The sequence below is a fragment of the Ceratotherium simum genome, chromosome 9 (assembly GCF_057802395.1).
Source record: "Ceratotherium simum simum isolate JZ-2026a chromosome 9, ASM5780239v1, whole genome shotgun sequence".
NCBI classification, from domain to species: domain Eukaryota; kingdom Metazoa; phylum Chordata; class Mammalia; order Perissodactyla; family Rhinocerotidae; genus Ceratotherium; species Ceratotherium simum.
Genome location: NC_141908.1, coordinates 63,638,803 through 63,656,176, shown reverse-complemented (window position 1 = coordinate 63,656,176; position 17,374 = coordinate 63,638,803). Strand labels below are relative to the sequence as shown.

General features: G+C 37.8%; 1 protein-coding gene across 2 annotated transcripts in view; it reads right to left on the bottom strand.

Moving 5' to 3' along the window:
- Nucleotides 1-515, bottom strand: part of FSIP2 (fibrous sheath interacting protein 2) — a 96,796-nt gene extending 96,281 nt beyond the window's left edge. For both annotated transcript variants that reach the window (XM_087435463.1, XM_087435464.1), the window contains exons 1-2: nt 417-515; nt 6-131 (exon numbers count right to left, since the gene is read on the bottom strand). In XM_087435463.1, the coding sequence (XP_087291589.1) occupies nt 6-131; nt 417-515 (225 nt within the window). The remainder of the gene's footprint in view (nt 1-5; nt 132-416) is intronic.
- Between the last annotated feature and the right edge of the window lie 16,859 nt (nt 516-17,374).

The following is a 17,374-nucleotide window of genomic DNA, read 5'->3' as shown; positions in this document are numbered from 1 at the left end:
TTTACCTTTTCACTTAACTTTGTAGTATAGTACAAAGTATTGCTTCCTGGGATCACAGGCAGCTTGACCCCAAGAGGCAGATCCAGCAGCTGAGCCGCTCCGACCCCGGGCAAGTGGGTTTTGTGCGCGCCCTGTCGGATGCAATCGGAAAGTCTTGTCTTTCCTTTGGGGTACTACTCCTTTAGTTTAGGCCCATCTACTCCTACCCCAGCCGGACAACTAGGCTTGAAGGGTCCCGCCCCGCCACACAGCCCTGAAGACCCCCGCTGCCAGCGTCAGCAGCTCTCTCCCGCCGCCGGGCGCGCCGCGCGAGGGCGCCAGGAGCCCGCCGGTTAGGACCCGCGCGACCCCCGGGCCCTCCCTGCCCCTCCCCAGCCGCCGGCGGCGCAGGACGACCCCGACGCCGGGCCACTCACGTCGCCGCACTGCTGGCTGTCGGCGGCCAGGCTGCTGGTGGCCGTCTTGGAGGCGGCGACGTTGGCAGCCTTGGAGCAGGCGCTGAGGTACAGCTCCATAGCGGGCCCGGGCCCCCCGGACCCCGCCGCCCGCGCCTCTCGCCTTCCCTCGCACCCCCTCCGTCGTCGTCCCTCGGTCCCGACCGGACCGGGAATGGCCAGTACCCGCCGCCGAGGCCCCGCCCTCGCGCCGTTCCGGCTCCGAACGCGGGGCCCCGCGCTCACAGGTGGGGAAATCCGTCCTGGGGGCCTGCCCTAAAGGGGTCCGCAGCCCAAACAGCATTTCTGTCTCCAACCAACACCCCTCAGTCAAACCAAACCCGAATCAAAACGCCCAAGGCTTTGCTGGCCAGTAGCTGGCTCATTTCTCTTGGCCTCCAAGCAGCTATGGTTCTGGGCAAAAAAATCCGAGGAGTGATTGTATGGCCCCTTGTAGGGCCAGAGCCCTGGCTTTCCACGTGTCCTCCCTTATAGACAGTGTGACCACACTCCATCCCCAGTCTCCCACAACCTCTTCCCACTCCAGGTCCCACATAACGTACTTTGGCTACCTCGTGGGCTCATTGCCTTCCTCCTGTCTTCCTTCCTCCTCTAGTCTTCCTCTCTCCTTTCTAGCTCTCTTCATCTCTCTCTCCCACTCACTCCTCTCTGCCTCCCTGGCTTTCTCCTACATCCCATTTTCTCCTTCTCTCAACCATCCAGACACAATTTGTAAAGTGCCTGACTCCTTTGGGCCACTCATTGAGCTGGGCACTGAGGATACAGCGGTGAATAAGATATGGCCCCTTCTTCAAGGAGCTGACTAGACTGAGTACTTTGAGGACCGAGTCTGTATCTGATTTATCAAGAATTTGGACTTAGCCTCTTAGATTCCTTAGCCCAGTGTTGTTCTCTCTTGTTTCTGGACCATTTACTAGTAATACCTACCATTTATTGAGACTTTGCTAACTCCAGATACTGTGCTAAACACTCATCACATTTAATCTTTATAACAACCTTTTCAATAATTACCCCTTTTTTCCAAAGAGTAAAGAAGAATGATAATTACTATTAGACAGAGATTGGATTGGTGGTTATCAGAGGGGGAGGGGGGAGGGAGGAGGATGAAGGGGATAATTAGGCACGTGTGTGATGGATTGTAATTAGTATTTGGGTGGTGAACATGAGAACATGATGTAATTCATGCAGAAATAGAAGTACAATGATGTACACCTGAAATTTATACAATGTTATAAACCAGTGTTACCACAATAAAAAAAAAAAGAATGATAATTACTATTAAATAGTGGCCCTAGAGGCAGTTTCTTAATCGATATATTCTACTTTTACATCTGCTCTATTTGTTTTAATGCCACTCATATGCTTCGGACTCCTAAATTTGAAATCTAACCTTGGGATCTAGTCCACTGTCACCTCTCCACATGGATGTCTCACAGTCATCTCAAATTTAATCAACTCAAATTTCAACCCACCCCCTTCACCCAAACAGGACAAAACAGAGGCCCTATTCTTCCTGCATTTCCCATTTCAGGGACAATACCAGTATTTGCCCAAGCCAGAAACTGAGAAATTCTCTAAATACTTCCCTTATTGCCCATATTCAGTTGATTTCTTAGTCCTAGTGATTTTATCACTGACATTAATTGGTCCTCTCCTATCTATCCCTACACTAGTCCCCCAGTTAAGCCACTTTTTGTCTGTGTGATTGCCACAGCCTTATAACATCTCCCTGCCACCATTCATCCCAACAGTCCTTCTTTTAGCAAGTTGACCTTGGATGCCATTTCTCTCCCCTGCATTAAATTTCCAATTGCTCTCAGGAAGACTTAACACCAAGCGTGTAACAGCCTCTGTGACTTGGTCCTTCTATTAGTTTCCTATTTCTGCTGTAACAAATTACCACAATTTTAGTGGCTTGAAACAACACAGAAGTCTTACCTTACAATAATTGAGATCAGCAGTCTGAAGTGAAACTCACTGTGTTGAAATCAAATGTTGGCAAGACTTCATTCTTCTAGATGCTGTAGGGCATAATCTATGTCTTTGCTCTTTCTGGCTTCTAGAAGCTCCCTTTTCCTCTCACTTCAAATCCAGCATGTAGCATCTTCATATCTCTCTCTGACTCAGACCTCTGCCTCCCTCTTCTATAAATAAAAATCTTTTGATTACCTTCAGACCATCTAGATGACCCAGGATAATTTCTTTTTTAAGGTCAGCTGATTAGCAACCTTAATTCCATCAGCAATCTTAATTTCCCATTGCCATGAAACATAATATATTCACAGGTCTTGGAAATTAAGATGTAGACACCTGTGGGGTATATCATACTGCCCACCACAGCCCTTTTATCCCTTTCTAAGACACAACTCCTCTATACCACCTCTCAAAATTGAACCTCAAATGGTGTAGAACTGTTTGCAGTTAGTTACCTACACTGGGCCAGCTGATTCAAGACTCTGTGTCTTTGCTAGGCTGTTTCCTCTGTCTGGCGGCCCTTTGCACTTCATTGCTTGGCTAATTTCAATGAATCTTTAAGACTGCTTAAGTATTGTCACTTCTAGGAAGTCTTTCTGACATTCTAAGCTTTTGCCAAATTCTCTTCCTCTGTGCTTCTCTGCATCTTAGCACTTTCACATTACATCAAAAATATCTCTTTACCTGTCAGTATCCCTTTAATAGAATGGAAACTCCTTGAAAGCAGGTATTGGCTTATTCAACTGTATATGCACAGTACTTAGCATAATGCCTAGCAAACATTTAGTGAGCCCAAAGTATATTTTTGTTGTCCTGACCTATGCAGACCTGAATGAGAACCCATTGAAGAGTTTTAAGCAAATTCTCATTTTAGAAGATCATTCTGGTGACAATATGGAGGGTGGATTTGTAGGGGTGACAATGAAGCCCTGGGAGACTTCATGATATGTCGTCTCATAGGCAAGAAACAATCAAGCCCTGAGATGATGAGTCAAAGGCAATAGGAATGAGGGGAGAGAATGGATTTGAGAGACATTTGAAGCAACATTGTCATCACTTTGAGTTCTTCCTCATCTCACCTACTGTAAAGACAACAGAGTTGGAGGGATTGCTTGCTGTTGTGAAGCTGACAAGCGTAGATGACGAGTTTGGATTCTAGAGGGAACAGTTAAGCCAGAAAAGTAAATGAATTCTCTAGAAAAACACATCAAACAGATGAGCTCTTTTTATCAGGAAAGCAATTGGAAAGCAAGAACAGAGAGGCAGGAAGTCTGTGATATTTACATGTAAAGTTGGATTTGTTGCATTCTTGGAGATGTTAGAGGACTATGTTTCTGAAGGTTTATGAACTTTGGGGTCTTTTCAGAGACTATATTTATTGTCCTTTGCTTCATAACAAAACATTTACTAAATTTAATGACTTTAAACAATGATTTATTATTTCTCACAACTCCCTGGCTTGACTGGCATTTCTTTGGTCTGGGCTAGCTCAGCTAGGGCTGGATTGTCTAGGATGGCTTCACTCACGTGTCCGGGGTGTCAGCTGGGATGGCTGGAATGGTTGAGATTGCTGGATCACTCTCTACAGATGTTCTTTTTATCCTCCGGGTGGTTAAATCATCCTTTTTTACATCCAAGTCTCAGGGTTCCCGGCATCAAGAGAGGATAAACATTAATGTGCTTCTGTGCTTTTCAAATCTTTGCTAGCACCACATTTTCTATTATCCCATTGGCCAGAGCAAATTACATAGCCAAACTCAGAGTCAGCTTGGGAGGGAACTCCCCAAGGGTTTGGATACAGTAAGGCTTGCATCCTTGGGAGTCATTACTACAAAAATCATCACAGTTCATGATGATTTTTGTTCCTCCCATATTTAAAACACTACCCCTCCTAAGACTACCAAAATTCTCATTCACTTATGTTATCAGGCTTAAAGTTCAGTATTTTGTGATCTATAGTCAGGTCTAGAAGCAGCTCCTTGGATACTGCCTTTATTAATTGAGAGATCTATGAACCTAAAAACCAAGTTGTATTAGTTATCTATAGCTGAGTAACAAATTTCCCCAAAACTTTAGGCTTAAAACAACAATAATCACTTATTATCTCTAGTGATTTCTGTTGTTTAGGGATTCAGATGAGGCACAGGAATCAGCTTGTCTCTGCTCTGTGATGTTTGGAACTTCAGGGCGAAGACTGAAGGCTGAGAGCTGGAATCAGCTCCTTCTAAAGTTATTAGGAAACTGTTCCTTTTGGATCTCACTTTTGAGATTTGTCAGGAAGGACAAGAATAGTCTCAGTCTAGGGCTAATTATTGCTCAATCCTGAGGCAAGACCCTCCTGTGTACTCTGTGGAATGCCCATCAAGCAGGAGATTTTCTAGGTCTGGCTGGTGGGAATGGGCACTATTATTTCCAGCTCTGTTGTGAGTGCCCAGCACTATCTCACATCCTTCTGAGTGGTTCTTTCCATGGCATCTGCTAGTTCTCGCACACATGTGTGCTGACCAATGGGCAGGGAATACTCAGAGATGACCCTATGCACATCTTGCGAATTCTTGTCCTGTGCAGCTCTCGTCTCCCTAGTTCTCTGTCCCACACACTCTAGCCATATTGGTCTCCCTGGGTTTTGGGAGATGCTGTGGTCTAGAAACTCTCTCAAATCGGTAAGCAGAGGCAATAGTATGCCTCATGTCTTTTGTTTATTGTTTCTCAGAGATTATTGTCCTGCATTGCCCAATGTCGAGTGGCTTGAAACTGTTGCTTCATACATTTTGTCTGTTTTTTAGATGTATCAGGTGGGTTTCAGGAGGGTAAATCTGGTCCCCGTTACTCTCTCTTGACAGGAAGTAGAACTCAATTTCAGTTTGATAATCAAAGTTTAATTATTCAGCTAGCAATCACTCTTCTAATTTGAGGAAAATTTCACATATCTGAATCTTGGTAGGCATTCAACCCCACTTTTAATTGAAACCAAAGATAGGACACATTTCCATCCTGCATGCCCTAGCAGCAAGGTCACAGGCGTGTGACTTTGTATCCTGAAAAGGAATCAACACAAAAATTCTTGGACCGTAAAGGACCACGAAGACAGGGCAGTGGCTAATTTCCAGTCACAGTACCAGCAGTGACATTTTAATCCAACTGCATCTGTGGCCTGATATTGTATTTCCTCAGTTCTCTGGCTTGCCTAGAGTTCTCTGGCTCCTGTCCCATTTTCCTCAACTTGAATACCAAACCTTCTTATATATTGTCTATTTGCAACTCAAATCCCTAGCTCATGTAATAGTCACTGTACTCCCAATTCCTCTTCATTTTTATTTATCATTTCTCAATGTACCTATAAGTAGAAGATTTGAAGGCTTGGGATTTACTGCCTCCTTATGTCTGGTTAAGAAATGAAACCTAAGATATTTCTGATCATGTATTAGTCAGGATTCTCCAGAGAAACAACTCAATAGGCTATATGTGTGTGTTTATGTGTGTGGAGAGAGAGAGAGATTGATTGACTGATTGATTTAAGGAGTTGGTTCATGGAATTGTAGAGGCTTGGCAAGTCCAAAATGTCATGGAATAGGCCAGTACACTGGAGACTCAGGAAGACTGGCAGTTTCAATCCAAAGAGATCTGCTGGCAAAGTTCCTTCTTGCTCAGTGAAGGTCAGTTTTGTTCTATTAAAGCCTCCAACTGATGCGCTGAGACCCACTCACATTATGGAGAGCAATCAGCTTTACTTAAAGGTCTCTTTATTTAAATGTTAATCTCATCCAAAGTAGACCCTCAAAGAAACTTCCAGAATAATGTTTGACCAAATGTCTGGGCACTGTGGTCCACCCAACTAGACACATAAAATTAACCATCACGGATCCTCACTCTTTGTTTATTTTATTAAGCTAAATTAAATTCTGAACCTGGAAAATAGAGGTTGATCAGTTTAGTTTGGGAAAAACATTCTGATTTCAGTTATTCTCTTTAAACACTGTATTCAATTAATGCAGTCTTATATGGATTCAATCTAGCTATAAATTTTCCTGACTGTATTTATCTTTAATTTTTATTTAATTATATTTACCTCCTTAATTTCTTGAATGCTTAAGGGTTCATTCAATTATTTGTGCTTCATGTAGTCTTTGACATATCTTCTATAATAATAGGGGATATTAATACATATAACTCTTCCTTTATAATACCCCCTTTTATTAATATTTGGTAGACCAACATTCTTCCAATAGCCTTATCTCTTCTTCCTAAACAACATTTCTTACTAGAGATAAAAAGTAAGATTTTATTAAAATTAATTTTCCTTGCCTTCTTAAATTTTTTTTTTTATTTTTTATTTATTGCAGTAACATTGGTTTATAACATTGTATAAATTTCAGGTGTACATCATTATACTTCTATTTCTGCATAGATTACATCACGTTCACCACCCAAATACTAATTACGACCCATCACCACACACATGTGCCAAATTATCCCTTTCGCCCTCCTCCCTCCCCCCTTCCCCTCTGGTAACCACCAATCCAATCTCTGTCTCTATGTGTTTGTTTATTGTTGTTATTATCTACTACTTAATGAAGGAAATCATACGGTATTTGAGCTTCTCCCTCTGACTTATTTCACTTTGCATAATACCCTCAATGTCCATCCATGTTATCTATTATTTATTGTCACAAACTGTCCTAATAGAGACTTCTCTCCACACAGTCTCATAATCTTCATTCCACCCTGGTTTTCAGTGGATGGTCCTAGTACTACTATACGGAGAAGATTAAAATATATTCTCAAAACGCCTTCTTAAATTTATTTTGTCCAAATTTGGTAATTGAACCTTACAATATATAATCATCGATATTAATAAATTCATCAGAAAATGTTCTCAAAATTGTATTGCAGTGATGGTAACTCATTTAACAGTTACAAGAGCAGTCATCACATAGAGTTTGCCTAAAATTACTAGAAAAGGGGCCTATTAGATTATAATTTAATAGAAACACAGTCACATGTCGCTTAACAACAGGGATATGTTCTGAGAAATGCATCCTTAGGCAATTTTGTCATTGTGCGAACATCAAAGAGTGTACTTACACAAATCTAGAGGGTATAGCCTACCACACATCTAGGCTGTATGGTACTAATCTTATGGGACCACCATCCTATATGCAGTCCATCATTGACCAAAACGTCCTTATGTGGTGCATGACTGATTGTACTTGAAACAGAATAGACTGAAACTAAGAAACCTGGAACTGACATAACCATTTTAAAAACGCAACAGGTTTGAAAAGTTTTAAGGCTTCTTTCCAGAAATGTATAGTAACAATTGCGATGTGAAATCTACACAAATGCCTGAGAAATAAAACAAGAAATGAAATAGAGATATTCAAATATATAGTAATTAAGGTGAAATACTAACTCAGTTACAGTTAAAAGGTATAAAATAGGTATACGTAGATAGAATAAAGGGCAGAGTAATATAAATCCCTTCAGAGAAATAAAAACATAGTACTATAAAGGCGTATTAGATTCTTAGGGCTGTAGTAACAAAGAACCACAAACTGGGTGGATTAAAATAACTGAAATTTACTCTCTCACCTTTCTGGAGGCTAGAAGTCCAAAATCAAGTATTGGCAAGGCCATGCTCTCTCCAAAGGCTCTATGGGAGGATCCTTCCTTACCTCTTCCCAGCCTGTGGTGTTTGCTGGCTTCCTTGGCTTTCCTTTTTCTTACAGATTTATCACTCCACTCTTTGCTTCCACCTTCACATGGCTGCTTTCCCTCTCTGTCCAGATTTCCCTCTTCTTATAAGAATACCAATCATTGGATTAAAGTCCACTTATTAATCCAATATGACCTCATCTTAACCAGGTTACATCTGTAAATACTCTATTTCTAAATAATTTCACAGTCTGTGGTTCTGAGTAGACGTACATTTTTGGGGGACACCATTCAACCAAGTCTAAAAAGTTACGGAATATGCTTGCTGATAGGGTAAGATTGGTATATTGACATGTCAAAAAGGCTTTGTTAGGAAATTGATTAGACAGAGGGCTCAAAATAAGAATTTGTCTAGTAATAACAAAAATATAGACATCAGAATCATCATGATGTATGTGAGTTTCTAAACAATCCCAGAACCTACAGGGATAGAATGAAATTATCTAACCTGCTATAATTCATTCAGTAATAGTAGGCAAAAAGCACAAATGAGTATCACCCACCCATATTCCCTGAAGTGGTCTATTTCTGCCAGGCAAAAGCTTGGCTTCTGATTAGTTACTGCCTCTGATTAAGCACTGCTCCTTGTATTGCTGACAAAACTGACTCAAATTTTGAAGTAAACCATCCTCTGAAGATATGTAATTTATCATATGTTAAGTAACTTTTTCCATATTTCTGTAAAATAACTTATTTGCTGATGTTTTAGATTTTTTCAAATAATTATCATTATTATCATTATCAATAATTATCATTATCATATAAATGAAAATTTATATTAAAAATCTGGTAAGAGAAATTTTATCCTTATCACCAGTACTTCACTGCATCTATAGCAGAACAAATTAGCACCTGATTTTTATTGCCTGACCCTTATCTCTCATTGCTTGACGACTCTCTGTGGGTCTTATGTCCCCAGTAAGATTCTTGGTGCCTCTGATGAGAGTTACATTGCTTGAAGCTCCTGGGTCAGTGGTGCCCAGGGCTGTGCTAGCACTCAGGTGGCTCAGTATTTCTTGATGACCCTTTAGTCACTGCTAAATAGCACACGCATACACACACACACAATCTTGGAAGGACCATACAGTATCCTTTCATAATATGAGGTATATCTCTTTGCCAATATCCCACCTTTTTAAACACTTTGCATTATACGTGCATTGTTTTTAAAAAAATATATTTATGTTAATGGTGATGAAAAGCTGATACTGAATACTGATTCCTGATGTTAAGTTGTTCAGACCTTGCAAAAAGAAGGGGACCAAATTAAATATTGCTTGGGAACTTTATTCATATATATTCAATATATATTTTAGGTGATAGCGCAAACAAATCATAGTGAAATATTATATGAAAAGTAATGTCAAACATATTTCCAGTTTAAGCTTTCAAATGAGGACAACATAAAATTTAAGGTAGCCAGTCACACAACACATCACAGGTGGGGAAAATTCCTTGGTAGCAAGAGGCATTAGGAATATATAGTACAGTATTAATAGTGCAGAGTTAGAGTTTAAATTGTATTTATTTCCACTCTTGGCTTTAGTTTCCTCATCTCTAAAATTAGCATAATGATAATCCTTATCACATAGGATTATTCAATGAGTTAAATTGATAAGAACACTTAGCAAAATGCATGGCCCATAGAGATGCCCAATCGATGATAATTTTATTATTAGCATTACTTTGATTGAGTGGCATTAATAGAGACATGATTAATTTAAATAGTAGGCAGTCTGCCCCAGGTCAGTGTGGTACTGGCCACAGTACCATGTCTTCTAGCTTAAAATCATTGAAACATTGAGGGACTGGACTTTCTGGTTATTACAGATTTATTTCGTTTCATTTTAATTGTTTGACTACATTGCCCCCACAGTCACAATCACTGTTATTAATGGGAGTATGTTGTATACATTTGGTGTGTTTGGGGAAAAATGTTTGAAAAATAGTCGGAAAATATTATCCAGCAAAATGAGTAGTTTTGCTCTATTAGTCAAGGAGCTGTGGTTTGTTTTTATAATGTCAGCCCTGGCCAACAGCTTAATTGCAGCCTTGTGAGCGACCTTGAGCCAGATGCACAGGCTAAGCTGGACCCAGAGCCTGAAGCTCAGGAACTGTGAGATACTAAATGTTTGTTGTTCTAAGCTGTTAAATTTTGGAACAATTTGCAACATAGCAATAGATAACTAATGCTTACTCTGTACCATTCATTGTGGTAGGCAGCTAGCAAGGTGTATATCATGAAATCCTTTCATTAGCATTGTGAGATAGTTATTGCAATCTCCATTTCACAAAGAGGAAATTTGGGCTTTGAGAAATTAATTTGCCCGCTATCATAAAGCTTTGAAATTGGCTCAGATCTAAGAGATTCTTAACCAGCAAACAATTATCCTTTCTCCTCATCATTTTTTAAATAAAACTGTGTCTTGCATCTTAAATGTTTTTTCCAGTTGTATTGATATACAATTGACATACTTTACTGTACAAGTTTAAGGTGTACAGCGTAATGGTTTGACTTACATATATTGTGAAACGATTACCACGATAAGTTTAGTTAGCATCCATAATCGCATATAGATACAACAAAAAGAAAATACAAAAAAAGAAAAAAATTACTTGTGATGAGAACTGTTAGGATTTACTCTCTTAACTTTCATGTATATCATATAGCAGTGTTAACTATAGTCATCATGCTATACATTACATCCCTAGTACTTACTTATCTTATAATGGTAATATTGTACCTTGTGATCACCTTCCTACAATTCTCCCTCCTCTTAAATCTTGAAAAACTGTGTACATATGTGCTTCTCATATTGGACACCATTAGTATAAAATTAGAGAGAATAATAGAAAACCAACAATAAAACCACCACCTGGATGTAGCTTCATCATCTATACTGTGCACCGTTATGACCCTCACAGAGCCTGAAAGAGGCATGAGGGGGAGGTTATAAAAGGATTGATGTACTGATTTCTCTCCTTGATTCTATCTCAAAGGTTAAAGATACAATCTGTAAACTACTTTACATACTTCAATAATTTGTTATGATCCCATTCATCTACTTATCAAAATCTATTTTTATTTTCATCCATTTTAGTAATTTTCTGTGCTTAATATAGAAAAATATAAATTCACTACATTATGAATTAAATACTAATTTCTCTCTTGACCCCTAAGAGCTAACTCCCTCTCTCATTCTAAGGTAAGTATATTTGATCAATATGTCCATGGTAGCTCATCTTTGTCATCTGGAAAGTAAAAAGTGAAGTTGCAGGTCTGCAATACAGTCTCTCCCTTTAACTAGGGGTGCTCCAGGGAAAGAAAGAGGCAAGTGACCTGAACTCATCCCCTTATAAACATACCAAGGCCAACCCTACTGGCACAACAACAAGGACAACAAAGGTTTGTGTTAGCAAAAGAGTCTTTCTATGGAATGCTTAAGCAGGATGTGCCTAATTGTCTAGAATTGCTTATGGTAAACAAAGTGGAATATATGGATTTCTGGATAATGGCTAGTTGAGAAATGTTACATAATCTATATAACCCTCTCAATGTAGAATATAAATATCTCATAACCTAACTGGCTCCTTCCATGAAATGAGGTAACTGCATACCTCATAGAAACCTCATCTGTTCACTTGGGCCTGAGTGCATCTGATGTGGACGACAGGACTTGAGGAACTGCCCGACATGACTTGAGGAACTGCCCTACAGGTCCTGAGCCTCTCTCTTTCACCTGTGCCTCACGAATACATGTATCTTTGAAATTATTAGTAAAGCTTGATACCAGGTAAGATCTCTGAGTCTTGTGAGTCTGTGTTATCACTCTGACCCCTTATGTTATCTTAAATTCCAAGATCTATTGATTTCTATGATAGCCCTTCTCAAATTTCATCCTTCTATTAATTGATTTAATCATCTTGGTGTCCCTCAGAGGCACAGGAGGCAGAATTTTATATTAGTAAAGTAATAACATGTGTGGATAAAAATCTAAACAATAAAAAGTAATATAATTCACTCTTATTCCCAGATCCTAAGACTCTCAACCCCAAAGCAAACAGCAGTAGTCTGTGTATCAGTATACACATGCAAACAAATCTTTTGAAGCATTTAGTGTTCAGAGTTCCACAGGTTACATTTTTCACTGAGCAATGTATCTTGAAGATCATTCCATATGAGCACATTTTGATTTAATTTAGTTTTTAACTACACAAATATGGTATTTAATGCTGTAATTACCAAAATTTATTTAACTAGTCTTCTATTTATGAATTTTTAGATTTTTTTCTGTTACAAAAATTCTATAATAAGCCTCCTTTTACATAGATTTCTCGATTAAAGTGTATGTTTATTTCTTTTTTTTTTCCTTATGAATATTGTCACGTTTCCTTCAAAGCAGTTACACTAGTTTATCCTCCCACAAACGGAGATTTGATAAGGTATGTGCTTCCTGTCCATGTCCTCTTTCTGTCCTGGACAGATCTTTCTCATACGTTGTGTTTTCAAGTAATGGCTAAAAATAGTTTTCCTAATTTTTTTATTTCTTTGTTTCAGAGACAATAGAGATTCTTTCCCCCCAATTTTTATGCTCTATATTTTTGTATTTTGTATTTTTGAAACCTTTATTCTGCTAACTTCAAGAAAAATCACTGGATAGGTTTCTGTGATTTTTAAAATTATATAAGCTTAAGGAATGAGTAAAAGGAAAGTAGTGGCCAAGTTGCTTATTACGGACTAACCTGCAAAATATTATAATTTTTATATCCTTTAAAAATCAAAGCAAAGTTTAGTAATCATAATAAATATTGTACACATTAGGCCTAAAACATGTCATTAGTTAAAAATAACCTTGAACTTGTCAGCCTGTGTACAAAAGAGTGAAGATAGTAGGCCTGAGACTGCTGTCTTTTAGAAAAGCCTACTTACAAGGTTCTATTTTACTAGCATCTGGGAAGTTGACAGTTGAACCATTCATGAACTGATAACACTGGTTCACTGTGCTTAGACTGTGAAAACAATGTAATTTATGCTGGACACATGCTTTCTATTTGGGAGTCTGGAATTTTGATATGTGCTAGGGAGTAGGTGCTTACATGATCAGCCACCATAAAAACGTTGGACTCTGTAATGGGCTGAATTGTGTCTGTCTAAAACTCATTTGCTGAAATCCTACCCCTTGGTACCTCTGAATGTGACCTTATCATGAGAGAGAGTCTTTAAAGAGGTAATTAAGTTAAAACGAGGTCATTAGGATGGGCCTTAATCTAATCTGACTGGCATCCTTATGAGAAGAAGAGATTAGGACACAGACAGGCACAGAGGGAACACCATGTGAACATACGAATCAGTCTCATCACAATAAAATGAAAATTCCTTAGGGAAGATTTTTGTCTGTCTGGTTCAATGCACTCTTCAATAACTAGAACAGTGCCCAGTAATTATTATTAAATAGAAAAGACTCAATAGTAGGTATTCAATAAATATCACTTCAGTAAATGAATGAATTGTCTTTTTTTTTCCTGGTTGCTGCTTAAATGGACATTACCAATGTTTACTGTAGGATATCTCTGTTTTTTTGTTATTTTGTGGGGTTTTTTTTGTCATTCCTCTCTGAGTAGTGATCGTTCTAATTGACACTGTCTTCTTTTAGGTAGCATCCCACATTTTTAACTCCTAAATTTTTGTTTCCCTACACAATGTTAAGAACTTGAGCTATGGAAGAGTTAAAAACTATGTTATAGCTTGTCATTCTTCTCTTTCTTTCATTCATTTATTTATTTAATGAATAGGTACATCATTAAATCAGTACTGGTAACTTTGTTGTATGCTTTCTTTGACTGCATCAGAATATTTTAATCGTGATTGGTCAGCCTTCATACACTGATGCTTATAAAAGCTATCAATATCTGCAGATTAAACAAAGTACAGGACTTATTGATCTGCATAAAGATGTAATTATTTTGTTAAATGGAGTATCAAAACTGTTAGTAACTTGTGAAATTAACTCAGTGGGTCAAGACAATATTTTTAAAGATAAAACAAAAGAGAAAAGCATAGAATATAGTGTCTCTCCGATTTAGCAAGAGTATTACTTTATGCAAATTTGTTTTAATTATGGATGTATAATTTATATATTTTGCTTATGTAAATATATAAAATATATAATGTGAGTATTTTGAGTTTAAGGAAGGAAAGTTTGAAAGTGACACGAGATAACGGATTATGAGCATTTATATTTCAATAAAAGATTCTAAAAAGGGAACACCCTTCAAAATATTCCAAAAGAAAATGTTATTGGACATCATTTAAATGAACACTTTTATTTTACAAATAAGGATACAAGGGATCAGTAAAATGAAATCTTTCAAAATTAAAAATTAGATTAGTGGGAGATTTAGGTTGTAACTCAAGTCTTCTGTCAATTTTCCATCAAATCATAGAGCTTAAGAGAATATAATGCTTTATGCTGTCCAAGCATGTAACTTTGGATCTGTTCTACTCATTCCACTGAAACTGGCATCAAATTAAGACTTTTTTTTTCAATAAACACATTTGTTTACAGTAAGTGCAATCACCATAGAAATGTGGTTATTCTTTTCAATTTCTTTAAAGAATAAACATTTACTTAAATAAAGTGCCTCTAATTGTAGTTATATAATTTCTTTACTTTTTTATCCTTCTAATATTGAATTAAGAGAAATTTGTTTTTTGTTAACATGGAGTAATTATCACCTTTTCTTGTAGTTGGTATTATAACTATTCTAACATAAGTGTTCCGAATAAGCACCAATTAAAAATATTACTACATCCTTATCGTCTTCTGCCAGCTGGAAGTTTATATTAGCATTGCAGGAGATCACAGGGTTATTTCAGGAAGCAGCTTATCAGTTATGGGGCTTTTGTTTTTTTGTTTCATTGGTTAATTTTTTCACCTAATTAGTGAACAGTCTGAGAAAAGTTTTATCTTTAGTAAGATAAAGACTTTAGCAGACATTCTGCGGGAAAAAAACCCTCTCAATTCTTCTCTCCCTTATTTGAGGCTTTTCTGCCTGAATTCTGCATTGTCTGATATCAGAACTCACTCCTGTTTTGTTAGTGTTTGTGTGTGCTTGTCATACCATCTTATCCCTTTATTTTAAATCCTTCAGAATCACTTTGTTTTGGATATATCTCCTACATACAGAAAACAGTGGGGTTTTGTTTTGTGGAACAATTTGAAACTTTCTTTTTAAACATTTACTAGAGTAATCCATTTAATAGACTAACTCATAAATAAAATATGTATGTTCTACTCCAATTGTTTTATCCTATATTTACTAAGATTCTTTAGGTGATTTTCTTTTTTTTTGGTGTGGAAGATCAGCCCTGAGCTAACATCCATGCCAATCCTCCTCTTTTAGCTGAGAAAGACTGGCCCTGGGCTAACATCTGTGCCTATCTTCCTCCACTTTATATGGGATGCCGCCACAGCATGGCCTGACAAGCAGTGCCTTGTGCACGCCTGGGATCCGAACCTGGGCCGCCAGCAGCGGAGCACGTGCACTTAACCGCTACGCAAAGGGGCTGGCCCTTTAGGTGACTTTTTCTCTCTCTGTTTAATTTTATTAAAGGTCTTAACTGCCTTGTAAATATTGCTTCTAAATTTCCTTGATATCTTTACACAAAAAGTAATAATAATTATTTTCAATTGCGGTCTCAGAAGGATGTGCTCTTAATATTTTTATTTTGACCTAGGGAGTGCATATTGAAAAGTCTTTCAAAATTCTGGCCAAATTTAAGAGATCATCAGAGCCATTGTTTCTTGCTGAGATCTTGAAGATACAAAAATTAAAATGTTTTCTTTAAGTGAAAAAAAAGTCAGAGAAAGTTTGTCATTTAAGGATTTAACATTCTATGTGCCCTCATTTACATAGGTGCTTCATTTCAAATTGGATCTTATTAGTCTCTGATGGGTCTGAATATTGGAAACACATGGTTTAGATGTGTTCTCATTTTGAATTTATCGTGCTTGCCTTGGGTAACCTTGGTAATCACTGAAACCATTATTTTTGTAGGTACTTAATTATGTAAAAACAATTACGTCTTGAAAAACAATCCTTATAATGGAAGATTTAGGGTGTTGGAGAATAGCTGACTAAACTTATTTTCCCAGAATTTTTTCTTTAGTAGTAGGAAGAATAAAGCAAGTGATTGGTCCAAATTAGCTTTTAATGTTTAGATGCTTGCACCATGTTTTATCAAAAGTGTGCAATTTAAAAATTTTCTTTAAACCTAATTTCATCTCACAAACAGTTAAGTTTTGTAATAAAATGTATTTACTTTGCTACGAGAATATAGACTTGTAAATACATCTTTGTATGATGATTATTGGTATTACAAAAAGAGTAATAATTATTTTTTAACTTCTCCAAACTGGTAATATTAAACAATGTGATTGAAATGTGAAGGAAATATGCTTAATAGGTTTCCTCTATTATCTGAAAGTAGAGCATTCCTATGAAACCTTTCCTAAGCCAGTGGCGGGAAGTGAAGAAGCAATTACCATTAACTTGCGTGGGAAAAATTTTTGAGCTTCCCAGACCCCCAAAATCACCTACCAAATCATACCACATAACACATAAAAGCTAAAAGAACACTAACATACAGTAAAAGCAAGAAGGATAAGATAAATACACAGCCTATATAAAATAGAAATAATATATGTGCAATGTATGTTCCCTTACCAGAATCGGGAAGAAGTGAGCACACTGGAAGGCTGAGAGGTGGTGGTAGTGAAGATGGGGTGTTAGGCTGAGTCGTGGGAGCTGGGGGTGCTGGGAGGTACAGAGACTGGGGTGTAGGAGAGAGAGGAAGAGGGTCATATACGAACATCTCATCATCATCTGAATCCATAGGACAGGCAGGTCACTAAGGTCTACACGTTCTTCTGTTGTCTGTCTGCCTAGATGTTGAAGGTTGAGATTCCTCGTCTGCTGTGGCTGATGTGGCAGCTTGAAATAACTACAGTATGTATGACTGCTTAGCCTCTATAATGGCTGGCTGCAAAACAAATGCAGAACGCTATTCTTGCTTTTTGCCTTTTTTGTCAAAGCGAAAATCCTCTTTGAATTTCTTTTTGTTAGTGGTTAGTGAAAACGAGTAGTACTAATGTAGATCTTTTGTAAAACCGAAGTGGTGTAAAGCGAGGGAAACCTATATATGGTTTATTTTGTTAAATAAAAACGAG